We start from the raw sequence: 16,651 nt of genomic DNA, 5'->3' as shown, positions 1-16,651 counted from the left end.
TTGGGTTAACACTTTATCATAATTCTTGTAACGTTCACAATATCTTTGCTTGTTTGTTTTTACTTGTTTTAAGCCAAGCTGTTAATGCCAAAAAAACGAACTTCCTTGTTGCTCACTATTTCATAATCACTCTAAATCTTAATGTCTCTAGTCAAGAACATATAGACTACGATACTATTTTCGCTTCCAATTGAACATAATCAAACTCAAATGCACAAGTCAGTAATCCCTTTTGTTCTCTTCAATCTCATACTCTATTCGCAAGGTAATAACTTTTCCCTATTCTTAAGAGATTCATGCAACCAAAATGAGTGATGATTAAACAATCCAACTCCGATTTTCAGGTCAACCAGATTCATGGATAGGGATAGACTGTGGCTCCAACAAAAGCACATCTACTTTTGACTTCATCTGGGACACCGATGAGGCCTGCATCAAGTCGGGGACGAACCATCTCGTTCCCAACAGCACCATCATCAGCTTTGTCACCTTCCAGACCCTCCGCGTCTTCACTGACCAGAACAAGAACTGCTACACATTGCCAAAAACCAGCAGCTACGGATACTTCATCAGAGCAGCGTTTCTGTACGCAAACTACGACGGCCAGTCTAGGCCTCCCACTTTTGATCTCGAGATTGATGGGAATAAATGGACGACTGTTGTCACTACACCCACAGTGTCACGCCCGCATTTTCTAAGGATAGAAAACACGGTTGATCGCGACTAGGGGAGGGTTAAAGAAGCGGGGAAGAAGGGGGAAAACAACACAACTCGACCATAGCTCGAAACAATACGGGAATAGCTCGAATAAAATCAGAGTATCATTTCACCAATCAACAACTCCAAATGAAAATATCTCAACAATACACAAACTCAAAAGAAACAATATTTAGCGGAAGCATTCGAGAGAAGAATAATATTATGTATGAAGACACAATATATTCGGAACATTTAAAAGCAAACACAAATCTTCACCAGCTCTGCTCAACACCCACCACGTTCGTCACAGCTCAACCTGCACATTTTTAAAAGAAATGCAGGGCTTAGTACTTGATGCACTCAGTGGACTCATGCCGAAAACATTTTCAATAAAAATATTTATCATGCCATTAACGAGTGACCTCAGGATTTTAACTTTGAAAGGGCCCGAGTCACTAAAACATTTCACCAACATCATCATCACCATCAACCTCAACATCATCAACATCAACATCAACATCACCATACCATATCTGAACATACATGACAAGGAATGTGGCCACATTCCAAGCCACTAGACCGGCCAACTAAGAGAGATAGCGCACGATCTACGGGGTGTGCATTAGCCTGAATAGGGACTCACTCTCTAGTCAGACCCGAATTCGGTTAGCCATACATGACAAAAGCCACTTCAGATAGGTCCCATAGCAACACAAAAATATGGCATGACAAACATTTTTCGCAAAAATAAATATACTTAGGACATAGTCCTTATTTAAAAAGAAAGTCCACCTCAAAAGCTTTAACTCCTCAACTTGTCAATTTGTTCCGTTCTCAAATAGCATGCAAAATACCTTTTTTAAAAGAACAAGAACATAATATGCAAACATTAAACTTTAAGAAAATAATTTAATTCAGAGGAACACATGTATCATATAAGATGTTCACATTACCATCTTTGGGATATTCTGAAATTCGCGTACTGTAACTTCGCTAGGCAGCCACTTCTTTCGTAACAATTAAATTCCTGAACCCAATCGTTGAAGCTCTTAAACGCTGGCCCAAGTTTAACACAGTCATCTCCTTTATTTCCTTGGCCCAACTTTTTCCTCCAATTTTATTTAGGACCCAAAACCAACAAAACCTCCCATTATATTAACATGGCCCATTTTTAAAAAAACAAAGAAGCCCAATTATAATCCACCATCCTCCGCGCCTCACTCTCTCTCTCTTCGCCTTCCCCAACAAAACCGGCTCCAATTCCCCCAATTCCCGTCGCTCCTCCAACTTCGCCATCCACCACCGTTGTGAAGTCACCTCGCCGGCGTCGCCGTCGCAGGGTCAGGCCGCAGCCGTCGTCAGCCTCTGCCCAGGATCGTCGCTGCTGCTGTCGGCTTCTCCGCCGGTTCCGTCGCTCCGACGCCACTGCACAGAGCCGTCGGCTCCTCCGCCGCACTCAACACCTTCCTCCTCCTTTTAAAACTCTGAACATCGCCACCCATCTTCTCCCTCTCGGCGATTTGCGCCGCCTCCGTTCAGCCTGGTCACTCCATCGCCGCTGCCCACGTTCCGAATTGCAGCGCCGTCGCCGATGTTTTCGTATTCTCGCCGCTCCGTGTTCAGCCTGTTCATCCCTCTCCGCATCGCGCAAGAACTCTCCTTTCTCTTTCTCGGAAGTTCCTCGTCCGACCGCTCATTACCGCCGCCTCCGGCAACCCCTACTACTCGGTGCCGTCGCTGTCCGATCCCACATCAGATTCTCGAATCTCTCCATCATATTCAGCCTCCAACTTCTTTCACTCTTGATCGCTAACTCTCATCTGGTCGTCGTCTCCGTTTCTTCCTCTCTTTTCTCCCGATTAAAGTTGTGAAAACAAGTCGTGTGATAATGAAACTTGGAAGTTGATATACTGTGTGTTTGTACAGCTGAAACTGTTGTTGCCCATTTATTCCTATATTTCAGGTATTATGGATCATGGCATATCATGGCCATATTATGTGGAGCAGAAATTGGGTGAAAACAAATTACGAAAATAATGCTAGCGTTGATCAATTGGAACGATGCTTATTTGTGATTCTCACATAATTGCATAATACTACGTGTTTTCTCTGCATATATGTATGCAATTCAAAAACAATTCCACTAATTAGTTTAAGTGGATTGTAATTTAAGAGGACATTGAAAATTGTTGATCGAATAATTGAAACGTTGAACTATATATCATATGCTTTCAACAGCTTAAAAGAATTGAAGGAAATTTTTCGGCTACACAAACGACGTTCCTTCAAAAACAACTAAAAAGATAGGAAAAGTCGGGTATTACACACAGACTACACTTTCTATGAGATTCTGTATTGGTCTCAAAAGCGTATCATCAGCGTGTGCTTAGCAACAACAAACAAAGATGAGATCCCCTTCATTTCCTCACTCGAAGCATGGCCTATTTATTATACTATGTACACAGGTCTGAGCCGGGACATGGCCTGGCTCTCCACCTATCGCTATGACTATGGCTCTAGCATCGGTGTTTTGGGGTGAGTGAGATGCGTAACTTGAGACATACACATGATACGATATACATAGTTTTGATGTTGCATATCTCAGGTACGCAGGGAGAGACGACTTCAACAGGATATGGGAGCCGATCGTTGTAGCAGGTGCCGTCAACACAAGTGGCAGTAATGTGTTCTCGCGATGAATATGCTCCAAAAACTGCCCTTGAAGATGCCATAGAATCTCAAGACAATGCAACCTCACTCTTCCTATCATTTGGGCCAATGAAGACTGCCACTCCTATCTTCATCGAGGCCTATTTCACACAAATGGGGGCGGGATACTCAGACACCAGATCCTTCGAAATGTATGTATCTGGAAACGACATGGGCACCATCACCACAACCGACGACTACTGTTCTACAAAATCATTGTTTATGCAGATGGCCAGCAGCAACATCACCAGCTGCACCACATGCCAGAGTCCATGCTACCACCCATCATCAGCGCCATTGAGATATATACCGCCACTGATCCCCTTATTGCAAACGGAACTAACCAAAGTGACTGTAAGAGAAACAACCTAGCTACTCGCAACATCCCTAGACATGAATCATATTTCATGGTTTTTGTTCACATTTTGGGGCATGCAGTGAATGGGCTGATGAGCTTCACCAATGTCTACACTCGACTCAGCGGATGGAGTGGGGAGCCATGTCTCCCCTCAGACACCGTGTGGCAATGGTTGGGCTGCTCCGCCACTGTACCACCCAGAGCCACTTCTTTGTATGTTCTCTGCCAAATATATGACAAATATAAAATTTCACCAAACTTGGTGAATTTAGTTGCAATTAACCTTAAACATTTGTCTACATTTTGTGTTGCAGATATCTTTCAGGATACCAACTCAACCGCCGTCTCACTAATTTCCAACAAATGCAAGCTCTTGTCGACATGTAATTCTTGACAACATTTATTCGTATTATATTGTGCGTGATTCTTTCTTCACAGTATGTGCGGTTTGCTGCAGAGATTTGAGCAATAACAGTCTTAGTGGGCAAATCCCAGATTTCCTTGGACAACTACCGAATTTGAGGAAACTGTAAGTTAATTTGGCACCAAATGGGCACTATATTGGCCTCGCATTCATATTTCATGCTTGTCTACAGCAACCAATCACACAACGATTTCTCTGGGGAGGTCCCAACCACAATCCGCCACAACAAAAGGCTTACATACGAGTATGTACACCGTCTTTGCCATTATAACTCGATTTCTTACCTACTCATCCTTAACAATAATGTCACAAACAGTGTATCTGGAAACCCGAATCTTGACCGTAAAGATGGTGGTAGCTCGAAAACAGCCTTGATCGTAGGCCTAGCTGTGGGCATACCACTGCTTGTTATAGCAGCGTTGCTTATCGTATTCTGGCTAAGACGAGTAAGAAAAACAGAAAATGGGAGCACAAATACACAAGAACCCCTCTGCACCTCCAGCAGACGATGAACAAGACTACATTGATTTAAAAAAAGATGAAACCATGGCTCCGGTTATGGACTTGGATGAACTTGACTTGAGGTAGTGATTGATAAGTATGAAAACGGTGGAGATCATGCTCATGCTCAGCTACCGTCTGATGATGACGACGATTGTGTTGCCATCCCAGGAGATACAAGTAACGATGAATCCATGGTCCCGGATTCGGATTTGGATTTGGATGAGCTTCATGAGATCATTCAGCAAAAAAAAGGAAGAGGCTGGTGCGCAGGGGAGATAGTTCAAACACAAATAATATTGTTGATGTAAACCCAAACTTTTATCTTTCGCACAAGAAACTTGTTTGCAGTATATCTATACAAATATGCAAACAAGTAATTTGCACTTGATTCTATACGAAAATGAAAACGACTCACTTATGGTGTGACTCACTTATGGTGTGACTGATGGAGTATAATTTTTCACTTAGTTTAGTTTTTTCGATTAAGCATACATCCTTTTAATAGCATAGAACTATGAGTTTGGAAATAAAATGCATAGCAATTGATCTAAGTTATTGATGCTTAATTTAATCGAAAAGATAGATGGAAATTACAACAAGCAAGCAATAAGATATCATTGCTGCAATGATTGCTTACAATGGTCAGATAAGAGAATAATTTAAAGCAAGCTTGCTTCTATCCTAAAGAACAGGAGGAACCTGAAAATATACAACAAGCATGTTTGTCAATGTTGAGGCAGAGCTGGTCTCTTTTCCAACATGTCATAATGAAGAACAAAATTATCCTGCGCCAATTTTATAGCTCAATCAGTACATCATCAATCAAACTTATTAATAATAACAGGCATGATTCAGCAAGCAGCTAGATAACAGATTGAAATGTAGAAATGGCGACAGACCTTTCGAATTGTCTCCCATGTGTTTGGATCAAAGCAGATATAAGAACCTCTCTCGTAAGCACTTGTCTTCACAAGAGGCTCCATGTTGCTAACTCTTGTAAACCAATAGTGTATCTCCCGGTGATAGAACCAGGCTCTATTATATCTGAAATATTACATGTAAAACGGTTCAATCAACTATGCAACTAATCAGAATTAGATTCAACCATGAGAGTAGCAGCACTCATAATGAGCAGGCATCACAAAGACACAGTATCGCAAAAGGTGAAGATAACATACAACTCATTTGCCGCATACAATTGAGCTTTATCCTTTGGCATACTGCATAAAAACAATATCAAGTATGTTACATTAAAAAAGTAACATATTGGACGTAATAGTTGTTGTATAACACAAGGCTTACCTATAAAAAATGTAGAACAGTGTGTCTAATTGGAACTTTGAGAAGTATACTTGCTGCAGCCAATGACATGTTTTAGCAAAAAGAAACAGAGCTAAAATGAAAGCAGGTTATAAATAGGTTAATGAAAGCTCACACTTAAAGGCGGTGGTTGTTTGGCATAATAACATTGTGGCACAGCATATTCAGTATCACCCTTTGCAGGCTCATCTGACCATGGGGAACCAAACGTTTTATGAAGATTTTCCGTAGAATTCAAGTTCAATCCAAGTGTAGTTAGGTCAATTCCAAGTGCAAGAGATGACAAATCAGGATCACTCATTCTTATCACACTTAATAAACCACGCAAGCCAAATGGATCCGAAGCTGTCTGGGCAGCCTGCATAGGCTTTGCTCCTTGATCCCTAAACGGATGACCAACAGCAGACATTGGTTGAAGGCGGAATTGGGATTGATTGGGATGCTGTTGATATTGTTGTAGGTGTTCATACGACCCCATACCAGATACTGAACTTGGACTATTCAGAGGCAGCAATCCAATTCCCGGGGGTCCACTGCTCTGAATCATTTAAAAAGAAAAACAAAACATATAATAATTAGATGAATAAAATAATGTAAAACGACAGCAGGAATTTATTGATCATTATATGAACAATAATGATGTGACTCTATCGATAAGCTCACATAGCAATGCTTCACAATCTGCTGGTTCTAAATTGGTTTCTCAATCTATTATGTTTTTGTTGTCTCTTATAAGCTTAGGTTACAATTTTAGCTTTTATTCTCCACTTTATATTCCACCATGCAAGAATGAATAAAGTTGAAAAACAATTGAAATGTGTCGCAGAAAACCTGTGAATGATAGTTCGAATGTGATGGTGGAAACAACTCCGAACTATGTACATGGAGCAGATCTTGATTATTTACATTAGAAAAGGGCCCACCACTACCACTTGCTGATTGAGTATGTTGCTGCTGTTGTGGCCGATGGGGTGAATAAGTTGCACCCAAATTGAAACCAGAAGAGCGTCCCATCTGCATTACCAATAAAAGAGACTCGAGTAAAAACTGATTTTCCAGGGAGAAATAGATGATGTGCTTGGATGACGAATCCCCCTTACAGAAAAATTTTGTGGCTGCATCATGGAAACAGAACTATCATGAATTTGTTCTTTCTGATGCATGTCCATTGAGTAATCTATGTTGCCACCTGCAAAGGATTAACATACTGTAGCGTTAGAGGAAATTCCTAACAGTAAAAAAAAAGATAACAAAAACGCCTAGGTTATTTCAGAAGACAAGCTAGGTTCTATCTTTAAGAACAATAGATAATATTAATCTTGACATAGATTAAAAAAGTTACAATTATCACTTTGAAGGAATGACTAAATCAGCATCTTTCAAAACTAACCATGTCACATCATATGAACAAACATGAGGCCATATGATAAACTCAGCAGATGAACTAAACATGACCTAGATGAATATGTTGCCAATAAGAAATCTGATTACTATAAGTTGGAAAAACATAACAGCAGGCATGCCCTGAAGCATTGCCATCAAAATTAAAATATAAAAAAAAAGGTGTCTCCTCCAATAGATAAACTCCAAAAGTGCCTGTAACATGAGTGTTTACAGAGTTCATAAATTAAGTCAAATCATCATAAGTTCTTAATATGGACACAATCTCTTCACCCTGAATCTCAAGGATACTAAAAAATTCATTCACGGTGAGCAGTAAGAACCATAATTGACATAGCAAGACAACATATGATGGCTGATGTTATAAAGCCCCCCCCCCCTATTAATTAAACTGCCAGAGTAAGATTAACCCGAGGTAGAAAGTTGTAGCACAAAGCTCTTAATGAGGAACACAACATGAACAAGGGGAAATATCACAAATACAACATAACTTTGACTATAAATGCATAGGCAGAATAAATACCCTTAAATCCAGGTAAGGCTGGAAAATCTTCATTTTGGATACTGAACTCCTGATTTTGTTGAACAACAGGACTAAGACCTTGCTTTCGCAAAGAACCTGCAATGTTTCACGATATTACACAACTATCAGCACAAATGAATGTACTTACAGTAGTTTTAGAGAAAAATAATCTGACTTGTGATTACCTATTTGCCCTTGGCCTCCAGATGAACTGGGACGACTATTCAGCTGAGGGAAATCATTAATATCAAAAGGAGCACCATCATTGGAATTCATGTCACCGAACATGCTCATACCCGTAAGATTATTTACGGATTGAACATGGTTTTGAGATAGAGGACCACCAGCAGAAGGATAGGAATTGCCAAACATTGACAGTACCTGTGGAGAAGCTGAAAAACAGAAAAGCAAACACAATGTACTAGCATATATGAATCATCTGTCTCAAAAATATAATTTTATTACACATCGGTAATAACTCTAGAATCAGTATGAAAATAGCAGCTCAGAGAATAATTGTGGATCAGAAAGGACATGGGTACAACCACGATCTGATACTACCTAATTAATTTTCAAGTTTCGAATTAGATACTTTATCGATTCAATTATTTCAATAAATGGTGTTTTCAGGATTGCAATACTACCTAAATATTTTAATTCGTACTCTTTAAATCTTAAACACACACCACATGCATCGGTTTAACTGACCAACTAACAAGATTGCAAGACTTCTGTCCTCATCTATGTGAAACTAGGCCATAACGTATATGAATTTAGTGTTATATCTATTTGAAAATCAGGAAAACACCAGAGGAAAGCATTTGAAAGCTACAGTACAAATACGGTACATGACCTGATGTATATTAGCATAGCAAGCTGAAGTTAAATTTCAACACAAAACATTGCTATTGCTGTAACTCTGGTAGAGAAATATTATAGGATGGCATATTACCTTGTTGAAGCACACCACTCATCAGTCTATTTTGTCCTTGCACGCTTAAATTTCCGGAACCGCTGTTGGCTGATAAATTCAATCGAGAAGTAAGTCCAGGCATAGATAGCCCTCCACCTGAGCTAATATTCCGGCCAATATTTCCCCCACCAACTATACTACCCATTGAACTTGCCATTCGTTGCCCTGCATTTCCTAGGACCAGAGATATACCAAGACCGGAAACAGATGTCCGATTGCCAATTGCAGCAGATGTTGGTAGGATCCCTGGGATAGAACCACCAACTCCATTAGTGCTGCTACTATATCCTTGGTTTCCTATGACACTCATACCAACCCTACTTGCCATCCCTGAATGAACATGTGTATTGCTGTGAGATATCTGCAAACACAAGAAATAAGCAGCAAGCAGTTCAGCAGACACAGATCACCAATGCATGCACATTATAGAAGGTTCAACACACCAAAGCAATTCAGAGTATCATATTTATAAGATTTCAAAATGTAAAGCAAGATATCCACATAATGCAAATTACACCAGAAAAAAGCACCTGAGAAAGAGCAACTGGAAGGTTGTTGGAAGAAAAACGGCCAGTAGAAAGGTTGCCAGAAGCTTGTTGCAACCCACTTGAAGCAATGTTATTCATAGTTGTACTTCTTGATCCAAGCGCACCCGGCATGTTTGGAACATTGAAGTTTCCGTGAAGATTGTGTAGTCCCTGCATATTTCCTGCAAAACAGTGCTAGTTATTATCACAGATATTTTAAACAAGAATCAACTTTGACCATTCCACCAGACAACCTACCAGCATGATGATAAGCAGGAGAACCACCACCGGACTGCACAGAAAATGATGATGTGTATGAACGCCCTGTGCTGTCAGGAAGACTTGAAGTAGAACCGTTCAGTGATGACTGCAGCGAGTGTGTGAATGAATTAATAAACACCATTTCGGATTTTGTGTACAGATCAAGCCTATTTATCTCTGTCAAGTCATTCATGATCCAAAATTGAAGACGAGAAAACACAAATGTAATCATGACACCAAGGTATGAATCTGATGAATAATAAATAATAACATTCTCTGATAAGAGGGAAGTGTTTAAAGGTTGTCTTTGGTTGTTTTTTGCAAAAGCATAACAAGACAAGAAAAACAACTTAATGCAATAAATAACAAGGTGTAAGAGCGTTGGATATATTCAGTGTCTCCTATGAGACTAAAAATGTAATCCCTACATGTAATGAGCATTCATCTCAGTGACTCCTGACCCTGATTATATTTGAAGAATTTGCGTACCATCTAACAAAATCAAGCTTCATATAGGAAACATACTTATCGATACTCTCTACAGCATAGGAAAATAGGATTTCCATTATTTAATGCTATGTGGTATCAATGCAATGCAGTCAATAAAATTTGCAGAGGATGAGTGTTAGTACATTGAGCAACCCTGACATTAGTAAAATGTCAAAAGGTCATGAAGGGATCTTTTCCTCAACCAGTGTATTTCCTTTTTCCTTCTAAGTCAGAAAGCTCTTCAAACGCCTTCAGAGCTTCCCTTGTGATCCAATAAAATCTGAAAAGTATAAAGCATAAAGAAGCCAATTACAAATATGCTCCAAAAAGAAGACGATAAAAAGCTAGATACAATAACAGAGACTATAAAACCAAAACATGAATATAACTAAAGGATAAGTAAATGAAAGGAAGGAACATAAGCAAGCAAATGCATCAACTATAAAAAAACAGGTCCTCTGACAACACTCCACAAGATCGTCAAATGCAGCTGTAATGAGTTAAATATATCCTTGGAGGCGTACACAATCTCAAAAACCAAAAGACGGACCATGATATGACGCATAACCAAACGAGATTATTTCACTAGCATGTCCACATAACAAGAGGAGCAAGAGTGGGAGTAAGGTAATATTTCACCAAAAAAACTGAACCTGCAGAATTCAATTTCAGACAGGGGAAAAAGGGCCAATTGGAAGAAGAGCATCTTGCGCAGATAGGAACTCAATCTCAAAGGGCATTTAAGCGCCCAATAAACACCAAAATTGCACGAAGCAGAAGGAATTGAAGATAGCACGCAAGAGGGATAAATAACCCCTTAAACTCAACTCCGCGAGCAAAAAAGAAAAATTAAATCGGCTCCCAGTCCACGAGAGAGTCCCCATAGAACATACAAACAAGTAAAAACAAAAGTAGATGCTCCATAGATGTATAAACAGAAAGAAAAGGGAGAAAAAATGTTGACCTGGAGGAGGAGATAGATGCGCGGGAGGGAGGGAGGGAGGGAGGAGATAGAAACGGAGAGACGATAGAGAAAGGGTTATGATATGAGAGAGTGGGCGAAGAGAGAAGAAAAGCCCTCTCAAATTATTCACACTCTAAATTAGCGCACAACTTCGGCTATCTTCGAAATTTCGAATGTCATTATTAATTTACTACTAGTATATATTACTCCGTACTAATTAATATAGGAGTATTAAATTACAGCTGCCATTCACATGGAGTAATGTTTCTTTAATTAAATTCAATTATTCAAATAATGTCTTCAATATTAGAAAAGAAGTTGGCAATTTATTAGTTAAATTAAATTTGTCAAATTAAGAAGTTTCAGTAATTAAGATATCCACCTTCTACTTCTATAAATGTAAAACAGAAATGACAAATGGTTAAACTATGGTTAATATATACTTATATTAAATTGATTACTACTCCTAAGATCTAATTTGTTTCAAAATAAATAAACTATTAAATGTTTTACTCCCATTCCAGTCGTCTTTTAAAAATAAAAATAAAAATTAGATGAGCACGAGTTTTAATGCACAGTAAATAAATGAGTATAGTGTAAAATGGGCCCAACTTTATCTATCTATACAAATATAAAGTGTCCGTTTTTTGGTCGGTCATGTGGCACTATTTTTGACGGGAAAATGAGGTTGTTTCATTTTATTTATATTTATTTTTCTTTGGCTTTTTCATGTATTTTTGTTACTATTTTTGGTATTCTATATTTGTGCTTTGAAAATTGCTCTGTCATTAATGATGTTGTCTTGAAAATATGTGTGTTGATGGTGTTGTCTTGAAAATATGTATGTTGGCTTTTTTCAAATCTGGTATTTATATTTTTCTCTTTCTTCGGTAGCTTCAATCTGAAAATATAAATATATTTTACAACAAGTTAGTAATATAATCACAACCATAGAATGAGATACTTACTTAATAAAGTTGATGAAGCTAATGAATTTCACCTAGATTTATGAAGTTTCTATGCAGAAATGGAATTTAGAAACCTAAAGTTATAGAGTTTATGTTAATTATTCAATCTATTTCCTATTTTCGAACTGATTATAATATTTTACTTTATGCTTATGAATCTGCTATAACATTAATTTAGGTTTGAGTATGTGCTATATAGGTGTGAAAGAATATTATACCTTTTGTGTTTATCTAAGGAGATCTTCCAATATTTGTTGCTGAGAAGGAGTTGCGCTCCAGCTTCCCACGCATTCCATGTTACATGCATTCTCTTTGTAACGATTGTGTGCCCTGCTTTTAATTTTGATCATCTTCACTCTTTTTTGCTGCAAAAAAATGGCTCTTCTTTTTTGCATAGGGTGGCAGCTGATACCCGTAAAACAATTTATAAATTGATTTTATTTTTTTGTCTTTGTTATTTGGAAGGTCTTTTTCATCATTGCGTCTTTTCTGGAACAATGATTGTTTTTTAGACTGCATGCTTACAGTTTTTAGTCTTATAAATACCTTAAGTTGCATACAGATTTGTATCATCATTTGTAGATATCCTCATTCTACACAATCAGCATCTTGAGCAAGTGAAATTTGAGTTCTTATCATCTTCTGAACAAATTTATGAAGATCAAAGATGTGACCTTTCATTAGAGTGCTTGATAACCTTCATCCCAGATTCTCCAACTCTATCCTATCATTAAGGTCCGTTGTGTCCTAGTTTTGAGTCAAATCATGCAGATAAATATGATAACAGTTACCACGGTATGTTTTGAATGAGCAAACATGTTATTGTGTTTAAATTTCTTTTATGATTATCAGAAATACTTTATGTTCATTTCAGTTTGTTGGGAATTTTTCTGTGTAGAAACCGAGAATAAATGTTTATTTAATCTTATCTGATATCCATTTTGGTATTTTGGTTTTAATCTAATTTAGGAATCATGTTTTGATTTATTTAGTAATCTGTTAGTGAAGCATTTTTCTCAATGTACTAATCATTATATTCAACCATTTATTCATATCTTTGGAATCATGTTCTGAATTTAGGAATCATGCTTTGTATTTTTCTCCACATACTAATCATTTATGTTTTGCAGTTTTATCAGTTTCAAGTTAAATAAAGGGATTTGGATCCCCTGTTGTGTTGTACTCCACAGCCGGGGCTGCTGTTCCATACAGCTAAATCTTTAGAAGATATTCACTGCCTAGAGGTTTAAATTTATGTCACGATCGCACTTTCTAAGGATAGAAAGCCCGGTTGATCGTGACTAGGGGATGAAAGAAGCGGGGAAGAAAGGGGAAAACCATGGCACAACTAAACTTGAACTGAAATAACTCGAATAATATATATTAGAGTGCATGATACAAAGAGTGTAAACTCGACTTTTACATTGCAGCAGAAGAGTCAAGAGCACATGACATCGTGAATGGAGACACGTCGCATCCAAGTACTATTCTATCGAAGATTCTTCATCATCTGTGCTCACCACCGCCCGCCGTCATCAATGCTCAACCTGCACATTTTTAAAACATATGCAGGGCTGAGTACTTGGTGTACTCAGTGGACACGAGCCGAAATATATTTTACTGAAGACTAGTTTATGTCAAGCCACTCTTTGAGTGAACTCGAGGTTTTACTTAAAAGATCCGAGAACACTAAAACATTTTCTTTTCCTTTGTCAAAAGCGATCTGTTGATCCATTTTCCTGGAACATATGCCGTATCTAACTAACACCTTGGGAACACAAGCCCACTAAACTCCTAGTGAACAGAATTCACGAAACTCCTGGTGAACCGAAATGTATGGGCTTATCCCACTTACAAACCCGAATTCACTAACTCCTGGTGAACCGGAATGTATGGGCTCATCCCACTCACAAACCCGAATTCACAAAACTGAAACTCTTGGTCTAGTAGGGACATCGCCCTTGCTAGTCAATCAGATAAGCAAAGTTCAAAACAAAACATGGCTTGACATAACCTTTGCAACTTTATTTTTCTCATAAAACATTTTTTAAACATAAACTCATTTTTCTTTTATCAAAAGCTGAACACAAAATCCGAAAACATAACCTTCAAAACTTCCTTTTTTTCTCGTAAACATATTTGGATCAAAACTCATTTCTATCTGTCAAAGCCGAACTCAAATATCAACAAAGGCTATACCTCATAAGCACCAATAAGGCAACATATAACATCATATAATAACATCAAACAAATCGCATTTTTCATAAAACTGCACGTCAAATAGTGAGCTCGCACTTAACATCACATCTTAAATAGAAACACACGAAATTACTTCTCATAAAAACGTTATAGTAAACTGAAAGTCCACCTCGTTGCTTAAAACTCCTTAACTTGAATTCTCCTCACTCCGCCCTTAACTCGCGAAGATAACCTTTTTCAAAACAACACAACTTACTAACAGAAAATTCTTAAACTTTTAATTAGAATTAGAATGCATGTCCCTAATTAATCATAGCCCCAAGAACTTAATTAGAATTCTTGAATAAGAACAAATTAATTTCAGCCCAAGCTCTTTCGTGAATTAATTCTGTCAGCACTATCTTCTAATATTTCTGCAACCCAAGACTTCAACCCAATATACTCTTCCCGTTTATTCTCTTCTCTAGGCCCAAATCAAATAATCAGTCAGCCCCTCTCCTTCTTCCTCTTCAATTCTCTCGGCCCAACTTAAATTAAATATGGCCCAAAGTCAAGAGCCAAATTAAATACTCCCACCATCTGAATTGATAGATTGATAGATGTAGAAATATAACTATGTTTCTTAAATCTTTATAATTTTATAAATATAATATTTAAATAGTTTCTATTCTTGATTTGCAATAATTTTTTACATTTTTCTATATATTCTTTATTTTGATTTATCATTTTAAATATATTTTCTTATTTTTTGAAAATCATTTGGTTCGTGCATAGTACGGGTGGTAACACTAGTTACTATAAAGAACAAGTTTTGTAAAATATAAATTTTACCAAAAAAGATAAAAATGAAAATAATTATTATTTTAAGGAGCATATCTTTTGTTGATTCTGTGACTCTGTGACTCTGTCCGTGTGATAATAAGGAGTGAGTATATTAATTACTCAGCGGTTGCAATTTTTGAGACTTATATTAGTTTTTGGTATTAAAAAATCAGATTTTTATTTAATTTTTTGGTTGCAAACTTATGTTTAGCAAACGTCAACAAATCAATTTGTTAGGCTATCACATAAATTGCTCCTATATTTTTTTTTCTTTCTTTTATCGGCGTGAGAAGATACTTGTCTTGTGTAAATTATAGTACTCCACTCCACTACGAAGTCTTATAGGCAACTTTTTAAAAAAAGTTAAATCTGATTGAAATTTAAAATAAATGCAATGAGCCAATAATCATTTTCAATTTTTTCCAAAGCTTATCAACCATGCTAGGCCGGCCCAATTGTACGAACTACCAAAATCTGATAACGTAAATAGTATCAGATGTAATGGGCTGCCGAATTCATTTACTACTTTCAGCCCGTTTTAGTTTTATTTTCTCTCTTTTCTTTCCGAATATTCATAGTTGTACTCCTATTTTATACCCCCTCTGTCTCCAAACAAAAAATTGGTAAAAGTAAGAGAGATATAGACAGAAGAAGTCAATAAAGTATTCTTATTGGAGAATGAGTCTCTCACCTCATTACAGAAAAAAGAATTCTAAAATTAGAAAATACATATTCTTGTGAGAGTAGTAATGTACTTCCTGAATCGTATTCATTTTTTAAAATTTTCAATTATAATTGATTTAATTTTTTTAGCAAAAAGTAATATGGAGTGGTACATCTCTATCTTACTTTATTTTCATCGTCATCTCTCTACTTATTTTATTTCCTATTTTTTTTCCACTTAACTCATTTCAACATTTTTCTTTTATTCCTTGCCAAAGAAATATTTCTTCTAAAGAGGGACGGAATGAAGTGGAGTAGTACTTTTTTACATCAATATTCCTTATGAATATATGCAGTATTATAGTTTTTTCATGTTAAACTCGCAAAAATTAGCAACATTTAAATGTTTTGAGATCCATTTGCATACATCCTCCAAGGGATGTGATAAATTATTAACTACTCTTTTAATTGCTAACTACAACTAATTTAAGATCATATAATTTTAGAGATTTAATAGTCTATAAATTGTCATGTGTAATTTCATTTTTATTTTTAATATTAAAAAGATAATAATAACTATCAAATTTAGGATTTTATAAAATAATTTAAATAAAGTTTATTAAATATATCAACATAAAGACATGATAATGTAAACACAATTTCATATTGACATTGTACAAATACTGTGTTAACATATTAAATAAGTTGTATTGATATAAAACTGTTGTATCAAATTTATGAAAATTTATGAATATTTACAAAAATTTTATCAAATTTTGACATCGAAACATATGCATGTAGGATCTCGTTAGAATCCTTATAAAATTATTCTTAATTTGATATATAT

The 16,651-nt window shown here is 36.8% G+C and overlaps 2 protein-coding genes and 1 non-coding gene across 4 annotated transcripts; 2 read left to right on the top strand and 1 right to left on the bottom strand.

The window, feature by feature from the left end:
• Nucleotides 1-210: 210 nt before the first annotated feature.
• LOC121745697 (probable LRR receptor-like serine/threonine-protein kinase At4g29180) lies at nucleotides 211-4,702 on the top strand. Its single transcript, XM_042139670.1, has 9 exons — nucleotides 211-265; nucleotides 345-658; nucleotides 3,068-3,234; nucleotides 3,305-3,378; nucleotides 3,637-3,762; nucleotides 3,847-3,979; nucleotides 4,081-4,149; nucleotides 4,224-4,295; nucleotides 4,363-4,702. The coding sequence occupies exons 1-9, from the start codon at nucleotides 211-213 to the stop codon at nucleotides 4,700-4,702; spliced, it is 1,350 nt and encodes a 449-aa protein (XP_041995604.1).
• Nucleotides 4,703-5,236: 534 nt separating this feature from the next.
• On the bottom strand, nucleotides 5,237-11,301 carry LOC121743766 (probable NOT transcription complex subunit VIP2). Of its 2 annotated transcripts, XM_042137132.1 has the most exons (14): nucleotides 11,153-11,301; nucleotides 10,332-10,468; nucleotides 9,697-9,805; nucleotides 9,442-9,620; nucleotides 8,891-9,272; nucleotides 8,124-8,330; nucleotides 7,939-8,034; nucleotides 7,115-7,203; nucleotides 6,846-7,028; nucleotides 6,130-6,552; nucleotides 5,997-6,049; nucleotides 5,873-5,914; nucleotides 5,594-5,738; nucleotides 5,237-5,479 (listed from the first exon to the last, which is right to left on the bottom strand). In XM_042137132.1, exons 2-14 carry the CDS (start codon nucleotides 10,347-10,349, stop codon nucleotides 5,420-5,422), a joined length of 1,986 nt encoding a protein of 661 aa, XP_041993066.1. In that variant the 5' UTR covers nucleotides 10,350-10,468; nucleotides 11,153-11,301; the 3' UTR covers nucleotides 5,237-5,419. The 2 variants fall into 2 exon arrangements, with proteins under 2 accessions (XP_041993066.1, XP_041993067.1); XM_042137133.1 differs by lacking the exon at nucleotides 11,153-11,301 and having other exon boundaries at nucleotides 9,697-9,779.
• LOC121746268 lies at nucleotides 9,697-9,777 on the top strand. Its single transcript, XR_006038971.1, has one exon. It is a non-coding gene; the product is annotated as a small nucleolar RNA snoR35 (small nucleolar RNA).
• Nucleotides 11,302-16,651: the final 5,350 nt, after the last annotated feature.

The sequence above is a fragment of the Salvia splendens genome, chromosome 8 (genome assembly GCF_004379255.2).
Source record: "Salvia splendens isolate huo1 chromosome 8, SspV2, whole genome shotgun sequence".
Taxonomy (NCBI): domain Eukaryota; kingdom Viridiplantae; phylum Streptophyta; class Magnoliopsida; order Lamiales; family Lamiaceae; genus Salvia; species Salvia splendens.
This window is presented reverse-complemented; position numbering and strand designations above follow the sequence as displayed.

Coding starts and splice junctions, on each gene's coding strand:
- LOC121745697 (XM_042139670.1), top strand. CDS start 211: ATGCACAAGTCAGTAATCCCTTTTGTTCTCTTCAATCTCATACTCTAT. Junction 659..3,067: donor ATGGGAATAAATGGACGACT/GTTGTCACTACA, acceptor TGGTCTCAAAAG/CGTATCATCAGCGTGTGCTT. Junction 3,379..3,636: donor TGCCGTCAACACAAGTGGCA/GTAATGTGTTCT, acceptor TTGTTTATGCAG/ATGGCCAGCAGCAACATCAC.
- LOC121743766 (XM_042137132.1), bottom strand. Junction 8,035..8,123: donor TGGAGGCCAAGGGCAAATAG/GTAATCACAAGT, acceptor GAAACATTGCAG/GTTCTTTGCGAAAGCAAGGT. Junction 6,553..6,845: donor ATTCGAACTATCATTCACAG/GTTTTCTGCGAC, acceptor TAAATGATTCAG/AGCAGTGGACCCCCGGGAAT.